The sequence below is a fragment of the Rhinatrema bivittatum genome, chromosome 7 (genome assembly GCF_901001135.1).
Source record: "Rhinatrema bivittatum chromosome 7, aRhiBiv1.1, whole genome shotgun sequence".
Taxonomy (NCBI): Eukaryota; Metazoa; Chordata; class Amphibia; order Gymnophiona; family Rhinatrematidae; genus Rhinatrema; species Rhinatrema bivittatum.
Window position 1 is genome coordinate 53,229,759 of NC_042621.1, and position 13,496 is coordinate 53,243,254.

The 13,496-nt window shown below is 45.4% G+C and overlaps 1 protein-coding gene across 1 annotated transcript in view; it reads right to left on the minus strand.

Moving 5' to 3' along the window:
• The window catches only part of LOC115095119 (fatty acyl-CoA hydrolase precursor, medium chain-like), a 102,778-nt gene that overhangs the window by 59,938 nt on the left and 29,344 nt on the right, over window positions 1-13,496 (minus strand). The window contains exons 3-5 of the mRNA XM_029608386.1: window positions 11,736-11,940; window positions 8,565-8,703; window positions 160-293 (exon numbers count right to left, since the gene is read on the minus strand). Of these exons, the coding sequence (XP_029464246.1) occupies window positions 160-293; window positions 8,565-8,703; window positions 11,736-11,940 (478 nt within the window). The remainder of the gene's footprint in view (window positions 1-159; window positions 294-8,564; window positions 8,704-11,735; window positions 11,941-13,496) is intronic.

Genomic DNA, 13,496 nt, shown 5'->3' on the forward strand with positions numbered 1-13,496 from the left:
TGGCTTTTCAAGTAAATTATTCTTTATAGTAAGATCTTGAATAACTGATTGATCACCATTCTAGGTTTAATATCTAATGTTAATAGGACATGTAAGAAAAATACTGATTTATTTCCAAGTATTTTGAGATATGCTAAGCAGAATATAAAATGATCTTACCTAAAGAATCCCAGGACTCCTAATCTGTACTGAATTGACACCATCACCACGTTTTCATAGGAGGATAATACAGATCCATCAAAAAATGATGCCCCTCCACTTACAAAACCTCCTCCATGGATCCACATCATGACCTGAAGACAGCAGAAATAGTTCAGATACAAAGGGAGGGTTTTGGTTTGGTTTTGTTTTTTTTTATCATACACCATGCCCGTCATCCATTAGTTCATTCTCAGTCTCGCCCTTGGCTCACACCTTCAGTTCCCACAAAGCTATACATAAGGAGAAGGCGAGCAAGAAGAGGATGGTTTTTTCCAAAGGCCTTCACCCAAATACCAATTCATCTGGGTAAGAGGACTGCTTGAAAAGTTCTCAGACTGGCTGGAAATACACACGAGCCGTGCACACATTTTTTTTTTTTTTTTGCCGCCTTAAAAATAATGTATCCCCCAAGGGCGTGTTTAGGTGGAGGGGAATAGAATGGCACGCGCAGGCTTGTTGTTATTTCACAAGCACGTGCCCCTTGTATTTTCCAAGCAAAGTTATCCTGAAAGAAAAAGCAACTGCAAAGTGTGCAGCCACTTTTAGCGCCCTTTTTTTTTTTTCCCCGCTCATTTTACAAAGTGAGAGGTTTCGCTTCGAAAATTTGCATAGAGTACACCTACTGAAAGTGGCTGCGCGCTTTACGCCCATTGCAGACTGTTTGAAAATGCACCCCAAGAGATTGTGATTCTTGCGCGTGATCTTAAATCCCACCCATAGCCTTGGTATCTGCCACCAGGCAGGGTATATTGCAGTGGGTTTTCAAACATATTTTCTTTGGATCCGATGAAAGAAAGCCACTTTGTCGCCATGACCCAAACCATAATATCTTCTGAAGTGAGTTTTCATTACATAAAGATGAAAGGCAATAGTTGATAACTATAATCCGCTTCACATTAAGTAATAACTGAAATGAGACACTGATGTTACTTGTAAACCACTTTAAACCATATAAAATAACTAAATGTAAAGAAAACAAGAAAAGATCAGCTTGTTTAATGTGACGGGTGGGCTTGCCTGTTCCTGATCTTCTTCTAAAATGATCAATCAGTACTGGGGGAAAGGAGGAACCTGCCCCCGGTGTCATCAGCAGAGGTTACTTCTACAATTGCATGAGCACACAAGGCTCTGGCCTGATGACTCTATTGACCAGTGCCCCAACCTCAGGCAGCGGAAAACAGCCCTCTGCTTCCTGCTCCAGCCCTTCCCCTCCCATGTAGCATGCATGGGACAGGTGTCGGGAGTGGTGAACCTGGAGCAGACAGAATTCAGTGAAAGCAGAGAAGAGCTCTCTGCTCCCTAAGCTAGCTCCTCCTCGCCTCTTGTTCACCTCCTCCTGTCTGCAGAGAACAGGAAGGGAAGGGGAGAAACTGAAGTGGATCGCAGAACAAAGAATAATTCAGTTCTTGTCTGCATATTTCTTTTTCTAATTTAAAATCCCTTATTCAGTATTTGGTGAGGATGTATGAACAAGATGAGGTACTCTGCTAGCGTGTTGGTTTTGTGCAGGGGTCTGTAGCAATCCAACTTGTTCTTTTTTCCCAATAGGAGATGTATTGGTGTTTTAGGACCCAGTGTAATATTTACATTGCTGCCTTTTCATAGGTAGGGTTGTTGCTGTTTGAGTTCTGGCAGTTAGTACTGTTTTGGTATGGTAAGTTTGCTATATAGATTCTGAGTAATTTTTTTTTGCAGGGTTTTGTGTTACTTCACAAATTGCCTGGTAATGGAGGGACTTTGTTTCACTATTAGTGAAGTGACAACATAATTAAAATATTTTTCTTATGGTGAGTAGTAAGGGAAAACATGGTAGTTTAGCCCAGCCAACCATTTCAAAGAATATCTTCTACTAATGTAATATGACTTTCTTCTAATTGATAAATGTAGGTATTTCTTGGGATTTTATCTTTTGTAGCCTATCCCATTTTGAAAACAGTTGCCCTAACCTGATAGGGTAGGAGTGACTGGTGATCGCTTTTGCTCCATTTGGACCACTAGAACCCCATGGAGGGTGTAAATTATGTTGGGAGGGGGAGTGGAGAAAGGAAAATTGGTTCTTATCTGTTAATTTTTGTTCCTGGACTACCACAGACCAGTCCAGACAAGTGGGTTTTGCATCCCTACCAACAGATGGAGGCAGAGAATAAAAACTTTTCAGGCACTGCTACTTAACTGAGCGTGCCACATGCAGTCCCTCAGTATTGACCTGTACCCAAGCCAAGATGTCTACTCCCAAAAACCCAAATGATTTCCCTTCTGGGTCGAGCAGAGAATCCAAGTTGGAGCCTCCTTATAACTCTGGAACTCCAATCTCCAGGGTAATAAACACTTCTAACCTTAACTGTTTAACCTATATACAATCTTTGCAAAAAATGTATTTTTAACATCCAGAAGCAGGAAAGGTCTTTTGCAAAAATAAGGAGGTGGGCACCTAGACTGATCTGTGGTATTCCAGGAACAAAAATTAGCAGGTAAGAACCAATTTTCCTTTCCTGTTCATACCCCAGATCAGTCCAAACAAGTGGGATGTATCCAAGCCCCCTTTACACTGGGCAGGAAACCAAAAGACAAGTGCGCAACACACTTTCTCCAAATGTCGCTTCATCTGGCACCTGAACATCCAGGGGGTAATGCTTGGTAAAAGTGTGCGAGGAAGACCATGTCACCGCCCAACAAATCTCCTGTAGAGATACCATCTGATACTCTGTTCAGAAGGCTGCCGGCATCCTAGTAGAATGCACCTGCATCCCCTCTGGAACCGATTGACCCTTACAGAGATAGGCTGAAATAATCACTTCCTTCAACCATCACGCAATCATGCTCTTAGCCGCTTTACATCCCTTCTTTGCGCCACTGAATAAAACAAAGAGATGATCCGACCTCCAAAACTCATTAATGACCTTAAGATATCGCAACATAGTTCAACGAACGTCCAATAAATGAGGTTTTTTAGCACGCAGTATATCGAGATGCCATTGGTCTCCTCTGAAGCTTTCCTTGAAAACAGCCTAAGTCTTCTACTTGAACTCGGAGTGAATTATAGGCCAATCCCTTTTCTAAGCCATCTTGCAAAAATGCCAAAACCTGGGAAACATCAGCTTGCAAAGGATCAAGGTTATGGTCCCCACACTCAAACACTCTCCACACTCGGATATACGCCAGAGAAGTGGATGGTCTCCTAGCCTGAAGCAAAGTAGCAATCACTGACTCTGAATACCCGTTCAAGTAAAAATGTCACCTCTCAAAAGCCAGGCCACTAGATAAAAGCGATCTGCCTGTTCTGAAAAGATGGGCCCCTGTCAGCAACCTCTGCAGTTGCCCTAACCAGATGGCACTGTTCACTGCCCGAAGAACCAAATCAGCAAACCACGGATGACACGGCCACTCTGGTGCCACGATAATCACTCTTCCTGGATATTGCTTGATGCCTCATAACACTTGGCCTATGAGAGACCACGGGGAAACACATACAGCAGCAGCCTTGTCGATCAAGGTTGAACCAGAGCCGAACTCCCTTCTGTGGCTGAAAAACCTGTCTAACTTGGCATTTCTTCGAGACACCATGAGATCAAACTGGGGCTTGCTCCACCTGCACCAAATGAGGGCAAAGGATTCCACTGACAACTCCCATTGCCCAGGATCCAGCTGCTGCCTGCTGAGATAGTCCACTTGCACATTGTCCACTCCGGCTACTTGAGAAACTGATATCCCTGCTAGATGTTTCTCTACCCAGACAAAGAGCTCCTGAGCCACTAGCTGACACTTTGTCCCACCCTGTCGATAGATGTATGCCACCGTTGTCACATTGTCTGAGAACACTCATACCGCATGCCCCTGAATCTGCAGGAGAAAGGCAAGTAACACCCTAAGAACCACCCTTGATTCCAACTGGTTGATCGACCAGAACGCTTCCACTGGCGACCACTGCCCTTGAGCCATCTGTCCTTGATACACTGCTCCTCAACCACTGAGGCTGGCATCTGTAATCACTGCCACCCAGTCCGAGACCTCCAGGTCCACTCCTTTCTCCAAATTGGGACGCGACAGCCATCACGAGAGACTGGATCTGGATTCCCTCTGAAGTGGTAACGGTAATTGAAACTCCTCCGACAATGGATTCCAATGGGACAAAAGAGCTCACCGGAAAGGCCACATGTGAGCAAATGCCCATGGGACCAACTCCAGTGTAGATGCCATAGAACCCAGAACCTGAAAATAATCACAGACTCTGGGTATCAAAAGATGCAGCAGATGAAGCACTTGAGCCTGCAACTTGACCATCCTCTCCAAGGTATGGAACACCTTGCCTAATCTGGTATTGAACTACGCCCCCAGATACTCCAATGTCTGGGCTGGCTCCAGGTCGTTCTTTGCTAGGTTTATCACCCAGCCCAGGGACCTCAAGTGCTCCATGACGCATCAAATCAAACAGCGACAATCTATCTCCGACTACGCCCAGATCAGCCAATCATCCAGGTACAGATGCACCAGGATCCCCTCCTTTTGAGGGCCGCCACCACCACCACCATCACCTTTATAAAAGTCCTTGGCACTGTTGCCAACCCAAAGGGAAGTGCTCAAAACTGAAAATGCTCTCCTAGCACCGTGAATCGCAGAAATGTTTGACAGTCTGAATATATGGGAATATGCAGGTATGCCTCCATTAGATCCAATGATACGAGAAACTCTCCTTTGCAAACTGCTGCTATCACCGTCCTCAGCATCTCCATATGAAAGCACGGCACCCGCAGCACTGCATTGACCTTCTGCAGATGGAGAATGGGCCGAAAAGTGCCCTCCTTGGGAATCATGAAGTAAACTGAATATCTTCCTAGTCCTTGCTCCCTTAGGGGAACCGAGACAATGGCCTCCATTTGCTGTAGCTGCAGCAACGTGTCCCACACCACTGCCTACTTGGCACGAGACGCGCAATAGGCCTCTCTTAATGGTCACAAAAATTCGAAGGCGTAGCTATCTCTTTTACAAGGAGTGATCTTAATCCACTCCTCGTAAAAGAGGGCTAGTCTCCCTCTGATGGCTTCCAGGGAAGAGTGGACTGCCCCTCCTTCATTGGGAGGTCTTACCTGGCCGGTATCTTTGGAAGGCCTAAGCGACCCCTGAAAGGACTGCTGCTTTCCAGAACCTTGTTTCTGCGTTGATACAGAAGAATTCCTATTGCAGTGAAACTTCCTTATATCTCAAAAGCGAGAACATGGCAGAAAGACCTTCTTGACAGTCTTCTTATCCTAGGGCAACTTGTTCCCGTTCGACTTCCCCAACTGCTTCATTAGTTGTTCTAGAACTTCTCCAAACGGCTTTCCTTCACGAGGGAGATTACACACCTATACTTTAGACCACACATCTGCCGCCCAATTGCACAACCTCAGGAGTCTCTGGGCTGCTACCATGGACACCAAATTCCTGGCCGCCATTTGGATCATGTTGTACAGGGCATCTGCCAAATAGGCTATCCCTGCCTCCAACCAAGCTGCCTGGCTGGCATCAACGGAAACACCTAATGTCTCCTCCTGTGCCTTTTGCACCCAGCACAAACAAGCTCTCTGCATCAGACTAGCACAGACTGCGGCACAAAGGCTCAACGCTGAGACCTAAAACAGTCTCTTCAACAGGATTTCCAACTTCAGATCCTGGACATCCTTCAGCATAGCCAACCCTGCCATGGAGTTGGTCGTCTTCTTGGAAGTCTCCAAAGCTCCAAGATCTCTTCCGGCAAAGGATACAACTTAGCCATAGCACTGGCCACCTTCAACCCTGCCTCAGGAGACTCCCACTCCCAGTCAACCAACTTCTTCATCTTCTTCAGCAAAGGAAAAACCTTTTGTGGTCCATGCATGCTGTCTAATACAGGGTACACTTCTTCATTGTCTGAATCCTCCTGTGTGACCTTGATCCCCAGTTCCTCCAACATGTGGGGAATGAGGGGATGCAGTTCCTCCTTACGGAATAATCTCACTACTCTAGGGTTATCCCCTTCTGCAACAGGAACCTCCACCACATCAAGCCCACTACCTGCACAGTGCTCACAGGATCAATACCCGGGTCATCTAGGAGCCGAAGAATCCCCTCTGACCTGTGCTGCACAACTACTCTAGGCTTCTTAGTCAAGCGCTGGGACTTCTGGATGGCTGGATGCTTACTCGCTGCCTCCCTCTTGGCCAAATAGGCCTTATGGAGCAGCAAGACAAAATCCATGGAAAATTCCTCCGATCCACTAGATCCCTTCACTGCATCCTCATCTGGCTCCCCTGCCCCTTCTATACCTTCTATAGGGCATTGTTCCACTGGAGAGAGCAGGGGAGGGGAGTCCCTGAACTCCCTAGCAACAGCATGCCTCCTGCCACATGGAGACAGGATGGCCGCCGTCTTCTCCAACCTCCCTGGGGTCTTCTGAATGGGGCCTGAAGAACGTGAGAGGCGACCACTTCCTGAGACCTCCGCGGAGGTCCCTTCACTTTCAGAGGCACAGCTGGTGCACAAGGAGGCTCCATTGAGGTGCGATTTCTTCACCCCCACAGGCCTGACACTTTCCCATGCTCCACAGGAGGCCCCGTGCTTCTGCTGCAGCCCACGGCAAAAATAACCTCCTGAGTGCTGCGATCTCTGTGACACTGCTGCCGGCGCTGTCTCAGACCCCCGGCACTGCAGGCGGGTCGTGTGCATCCCCTCTCACCCTCAGCAACAGCCTTAATGCTGCGACACAGCCAAGTGATCAGCACAGCTCTCAACCAAGCTCCTTTTTTTTTTTTTTTCTTAAAGAAACAGCAACCAACCAGCCCCGAGAAAAAGAAGGATATACTTTCCTGCTTCTGGCTGCTCCTGGTGGTCAGTGGAAGGTGAGAAGGCCTCAGAGGGAGCAAGGAAACTAGGACCCCTGGCTTCTCCTCTCTCTGGAAATCGAGGGCCGAGCCAGAATAGGGATAACCAAACCCCCCTGTTCTCCCTGCTCAACCCAAGGGATGGTCCATGAAGAAATCTAATACCTCGGGAAGCACCAGTCTTCACTAACTGCTCATCTTAAAATCCTTTTTCTTTCTTTTTTTTTTTTTTTCAATAATCTCAGATTGCAGGTTTGCACCTCTACCATCTGCTGGAGACAGAGAAATACCAGAGGACTAGAGGTAGCACTCTCAGTTAAGTAGCAGTGCCTGAAAAGTTTTTCTTCTCTGCCTCCATCTGCCGGTAGGGATGCGAAACCCATTTGTCTGGACCGATCTGGGGTGTGAACAGGAATTTCATTTTTTAATTCCTGCATGCTGGGGAGAGGGGGCTGGTGGTGGTAATGGCATTCTGGAATGAAAAGAAAAACAAATTTCGTTAGGCTTTTTTTTTTGTTTTTGTTTCATTTTCTAACAAAACAAAATGAAATGAAGTTTTTTGTTGCATTTTTTTCATTTTGTTGGAAAAGTAATGCAGACGTCTACCCCTTGACAGATTTGTTCTTGGGTCACTTTACCTCTGTTTCTCATTTATAGTGCTCATTCTCTCTCCCTTTTCTGCTCGCTCACTCTTTAAACCCACCTTCCCCATTCCTCTCTCTCTTATCACATACTGCTCACTTTCATCTCCCTTATAGCCCCCACTGCTAACTTCTCATGCCTTTTCCAGCTCCCACTGCTCATTTTCATCACTATCCTAGCCCCCCACTTCTCTTCCATAAACCCCAGCTCCCATTGCTCGCTCCGACATCCAGGGCTGTCCCTAAAAGTGGGTAAGATGGGTGCCCGCCGAGGCACTAAGCCAGGAGGTGGACAAGGGGAGACAGAGGCAAGCAATGCAAACCTACTCACCACCTGGCCCCCTTCCGTACTCTTTAACTCCCGCCCCCAGACTTATGTGTACAATTTTTGGGCTAGCCCAGCCAGTCCCAACATAGGGCCAGCCAAAGGAGCAATGCAAGGGGTGAGGGTGGATGGGAGGGGCACCATGTTTCCCATTGATGGTCTTGCTCACATCCCCCCATGGCCCAGCCCTTAACATTCCCCCACCCACTATTGTTCACTCTCACCCTCCAGCCCCCATTGCTCATTTTCACATTCCCCAGTGGGTGGCACTGTTATCTCCTCCATTCCTATTGCTCACTTGTCGACTTCCAGTTCGTTTTAGCTCTCAGTACCTGCAGGTCTACAAGCTGCAGTTGGCCAACGAAAACTGCCCTCTTAGGGACCAGTCCACTATCAGAAAAGTCCTTGATGAATCAGGCCCTCAGGGGCCTATGTAATAAGCATATTTCTGATTGACACAAAGTACCGGAATTACTTTTTCCTATTCTGTGTCTATGTGAAAAAGATTAATAAATCAGGCCCTACTAGTTAAAAAATAAATAGTCCAATAGTCTTGCTTACTGGCAACTTGGACTTCTTGCTGTGGTGTGCAGGAGTGTAAATATTTAGGAATAGACAATCCTCTGATAGCGGCAGGGAAGGAAAATCCACTTGCATAGCTTCCTTCATTAATTCTAAAAAATCCAGTGTCTGCAGGCACCTTTCAAAACAGAACAACAAAATGTTTATATTTATAACCAAATACATTCTGTGTCAGCCAATTTGCTAAGTTACTTGTGTTTATACATAAAAGAGATACCAAGAATGAAGCTGGTATAGCACAGGTCTTACTTGTGTCCAGCAAAGTTCAGCTGACTCATACGATTGCTGCCAAATTTAAATTTTGCTTCTACTCTTGGGGCCTTTGTACATAGTGTGCTAATGATGCGTTAAATAATTACATAGAAACATAGAAACATAGAAATGACGGCAGAAGAAGACCAAACGGCCCATCCAGTCTGCCCAGCAAGCTACGCACTTTATCCATTTTTTTCCCCTTTTTTTCTCTCCCACCTGTTACTATTGGCTTCCAGTACCCTCCAGCCCTAATTCCCCTCCATCCCACCACCAATTTAGAGAGCAGCGCCGTATCTGCATCCAAGTGAACGTCCAGGTCAATTAGGGGTAGCAACCGCTGTAACAAGCAGGCCACATGAAATCTGCAGTCTTTTGCCCGCAAGGGGCTTTAAACTGTAGTCATAAAGAGCATTCGATTTTTAATCATTTACAACCACCTCTTACAATTGCATTTTCTATTACCCCATACTCTTACCCACCCCTGTTTTTATTTTTTTGTTTGTTTTTTTGTTTTTTGTTTGTTTTTTTTTTGGAGATAGCAGCCGTCCATCCTTCCGCTCCGTGAAGGTGGAACACCAACTACTGGCCACTGGCATCCCGCTCCGTGAATGCCTCTGTGGCTACTGCCGCTCCGTGCAGTGTTTGAATGCCTCTGTGGCTACTGCCGCTCCGTGCAGTGTTTGAATGCCGCTGTGGCTACTGCCGCTCCGTGCAGTGTTTGAATGCCTCCATTTTATTCATGCCCTCTAGACTTGATGGATCCACAGTGTTTATCCCATGCCCTTTTGAAGTCGTTCACAGTTTTAGACTTCACCACTTCCTCCGGAAGGGCATTCCAGGCATCCACCACCCTTTCTGTGAAGAAATACTTCCTGACATTGGTTCTTAGTCTTCCTCCCTGGAGCCTCAGCTCGTGACCTCTGGTTCTGCTGATTTTTTTCTGACGGAAAAGGTTTGTCATTGTCTTTGGATCGTTAAAGTTTTTCAAGTATCTGAAAGTCTGAAAGTCTGAAATTAACATGCTATGTACCTGTTTAACATAGTCAAATATCTGGAAAAGGCACACCACCTCACACAAACAATTTACAAAAAAAATGAAGCGGTGAATCAATAAACCTTCAAAAACACACTATGGGCCTCATTTTCTAAGGCTATCGCACGCTTGAGCTACCAGCGCAAGCGTGCGTTAGCTGGAAAGCTTAGTGCAGGCCTGTGCTAGCTACATCGGGGCGGAGTCGGCCCCGGAAGAGGAGGAGTCGGGGCGTCACTGGGGCCGACTCCGCGAAGACGGTGCCGACAGCAAAAAGGTAAGGAGCCTTTTCGCTGCCTATTTCGCGCCGAATAACTACACATTGCCAGCTAGCGCAGGACCGTCCCCCACTTGGTCCCCCGTTAGCGCCGGGATTCACCAAGCCTTGTGGCATTAGTGAATCCAGGCCTATATGTACAAAAGTATCAAAATTCTATATAAAAGCGAGGGATTGTATCAGTCTTCAAAGCCACATGAAATCTGCAGTCTTTTGCCCGCAAGGGGCTTTAAACTGTAGTCATAAAGAGCATTCGATTTTTAATCATTTACAACCACCTCTTACAATTGCATTTTCTATTATAGTTGTCTATATCTCTTATCTATATCTATTAATTATTGTGTTTCAATAGAATTCTTCATGACTTATCTTAAATAATGGATATAAAGCTTGAACACACAAGCTGGCAAAAGACTGCAGATTTCATGTGACAATCCCTCGCTATTATATAGAATTTGATACTTTTGACATAAAGGGGCTGAAGTAATAAGACCCGCGCTGAAATCCGCGCTGATTTTTCTGCGCGTATATTTTTGGCGCGCACGGCAAAAAACAGCAGAAGCATGGGATGTAATAACGGCCGAGTATACTAATTAGATAGGCACATAAAATTGTGCACACCAAACATAAGCCCCATAATGTGCACAGTAACATGTGCTAATGGTCCTATGAGGTGAAACTCACAGACATCCATGCAGAAATCTGCACAGACACCCATTGGCATGTGAACACCCGCGATTGAGCCTTTCTTTTTCAAAAAAATGAATTAATTAGTGGTCCGGAAGTTGATGTGAAGGTGGGTAGAACAATATCTAATACCTTCATGACTGGACTCCGACCGCCAGTGAGGGCAATTCTGCCTCATTGAGAAGCTGCCTTCTCTCTACCCATTCCTTCCGCCACTTGGCTAACCCGCAAAAGCATTAAAAAAACGGTCTCCATACCAGCGCTTTCACTTACCTCCTGCCCTGACACAGGCCCTAAAAGTTCACATTAAAAAACCCGCATTAACTCGATCTCCCTGCTAGCATGGCTTCCTGCATAGATAATTGCCTCCTTTGTATGCCATTAGCATGCACTCACGCAGAAAACTCATGGGTCTCAATGAGCGTTTGTAAGCACTTTTTTCCTGCACATATAACCTTATTACATACCCGTTTAGGGCTTTGTGCACAAAAACGCATACAAACGCACATATAGACGTGCGCAAACCCACGATAACTTCAGTGCACCTTATTACATCAGTCCCATTGCGTGTTTTTGAAGGTTTATTGATTCACCTCTTCTTTTTTTTGTAAATAACCTATTTAGCATATGTCAGCATGTTAACAGTTAACAAGACTGCATATTAGCTAAACCATATTTCTGGAATAATCGAAGGCTCTTGCACATAGTGTGTTAATTAACGTGCATACACGTTTAGTATATTGGCTCCAGAGATAGCTATTAATGAATTAGAAGATAGGGATTGCTAACAATTAATCAACATTTATACATATGAAAATATACATATACAAGTATAATACTGAGTACTGACAAACTAATAACATAAAAACATAATAAATAAATAAATAAGTAAAAGTCTTACATGGGAGGGTAGGATGTAGCATCTCGAACACCTTTCCAGGGCTCAGGAGGCTGCGGAGGAGAAAATCTCAAAGGTCCGATTGGTGGTTTTGCAAATGGGATCCCGAAGTAAGCCTTGACGTGTTGGTCTGTGCTTTTTAGTTTGATTAATTTTCCTTGCAGTTTCCCATATTTGGTGGCCACTATGTGCTGCGAAACCTTTTTCCCTTTATAAAGATAGAATTTGAAGTGCTTACTAGGGGTTTTGATATCAAAATAGACTTTATTGATATTTTACCATCACTCACCAGTAGAATGAGTATGTCTGTCACACACACTCAAGTTCATAGACAGTTCACTTCAGTGCTTAGCTAGTACAAAGCCAATTTTCCAAGCAGAATTAACAGCTTGCTAGTGGCATTAACTCAGTATATCTTTCCAGGGCTATCCCTCATAGTGTGTGCAAATATTTTTGTCACATACACATACATACAAACCTGGACCAGATGGTATACACCCCAGGGTTCTGAAGGAGCTCAAAAATGAAATTTCAGATCTATTAGTAAAAATGTGTAACCTATCATTAAAATCATCCATTGTACCTGAAAACTGGAGGGTGGCTAATGTAACCCCAATATTTAAAAAGGGCTCCAGGGGCGTTCCAGGAAACTACAGACCGGTTAGCCTGACTTCAGAGCCAGGAAAAATAGTGGAAAGTGTTCTAAAGATCAAAATCACAGAACATATAGAAAGACATTAAATTAGTGGTACGGAAGTTGATGTGAAGGTGGGTAGAGCAATATCTAATACCTTCATGACTGGACTCCGACCGCCAGCAAGAGTATGAAATGCAGCACGGCTTTACCCAAGGCAAGTCTTGTCTCACAAATCTGCTTCACTTTTTTGAAGGAGTTAATAAACATGTAGATAAAGGTGATCCGGTAGATGTAGTGTATTTGGATTTTCAGAAGGCATTTGACAAAGTTCCTCATGAGAGGCTTCATGAAAAGTAAAAAGTCATGGGATAGGTGGTGATATCCTTTTGTAGAATACAAACTGGTTAAAAGACAGGAAACAGAGAGTAGGATTAAATGGTCAATTTTCTCAGGGCGGGGGTGGGCAGTGGCGTGCCTCAGGCATCTGTACTGGGAATCATGATTTTCAATATATTTATAAATGATCTGGAAAGGAATATGATGAGTGAAGTAATCAAATTTGCAAATGATACAAAATTATTCAGAGTAGTTAAATCACAAGCAGATTGTGATACATTGCAGGAAGACCTTGTGAGACTGGAAAATTGGGCATCGAAATGGCAGATGAAATTTAATGTGGATAAGTGCAAGGTGATGCATATAGGGAAAAATAACTGTTGTGTTTCCTAGCTGCAGCAGGCCCATGACCAGTTCCACTGAACCCCGATGCCTGGGTCCCAGACCTGGCCCTTCCTCCTTGACAGCAGTAGGCAGTTGCCTAGGCACTCGTGACCCTGCTTCGCTCCCTGGCTCCTCCAGCAGCTCTGCGGCCTCCTTTGGTCCTGGTCGGTTCTCCCCATGTGCGTCGAGGGGAGACGCCACCATCTCCTAGTTTCGACCTGCCTGCCTTAGCTGCGCGCATTCGCACCTTTGCTGACTTTAAAGGGGCCGCTGTGGGAAACCCTCCTGCGGCACCGGATGATAACGTCTCTCAACCTTGCGATATAAGGCAGGCTCCGCTATTCAGTCTTCGTGTTCCTGCTCCAGTACCTGATCCTGCCCCAGTCCATATTTTTCAGTTCCAGCTT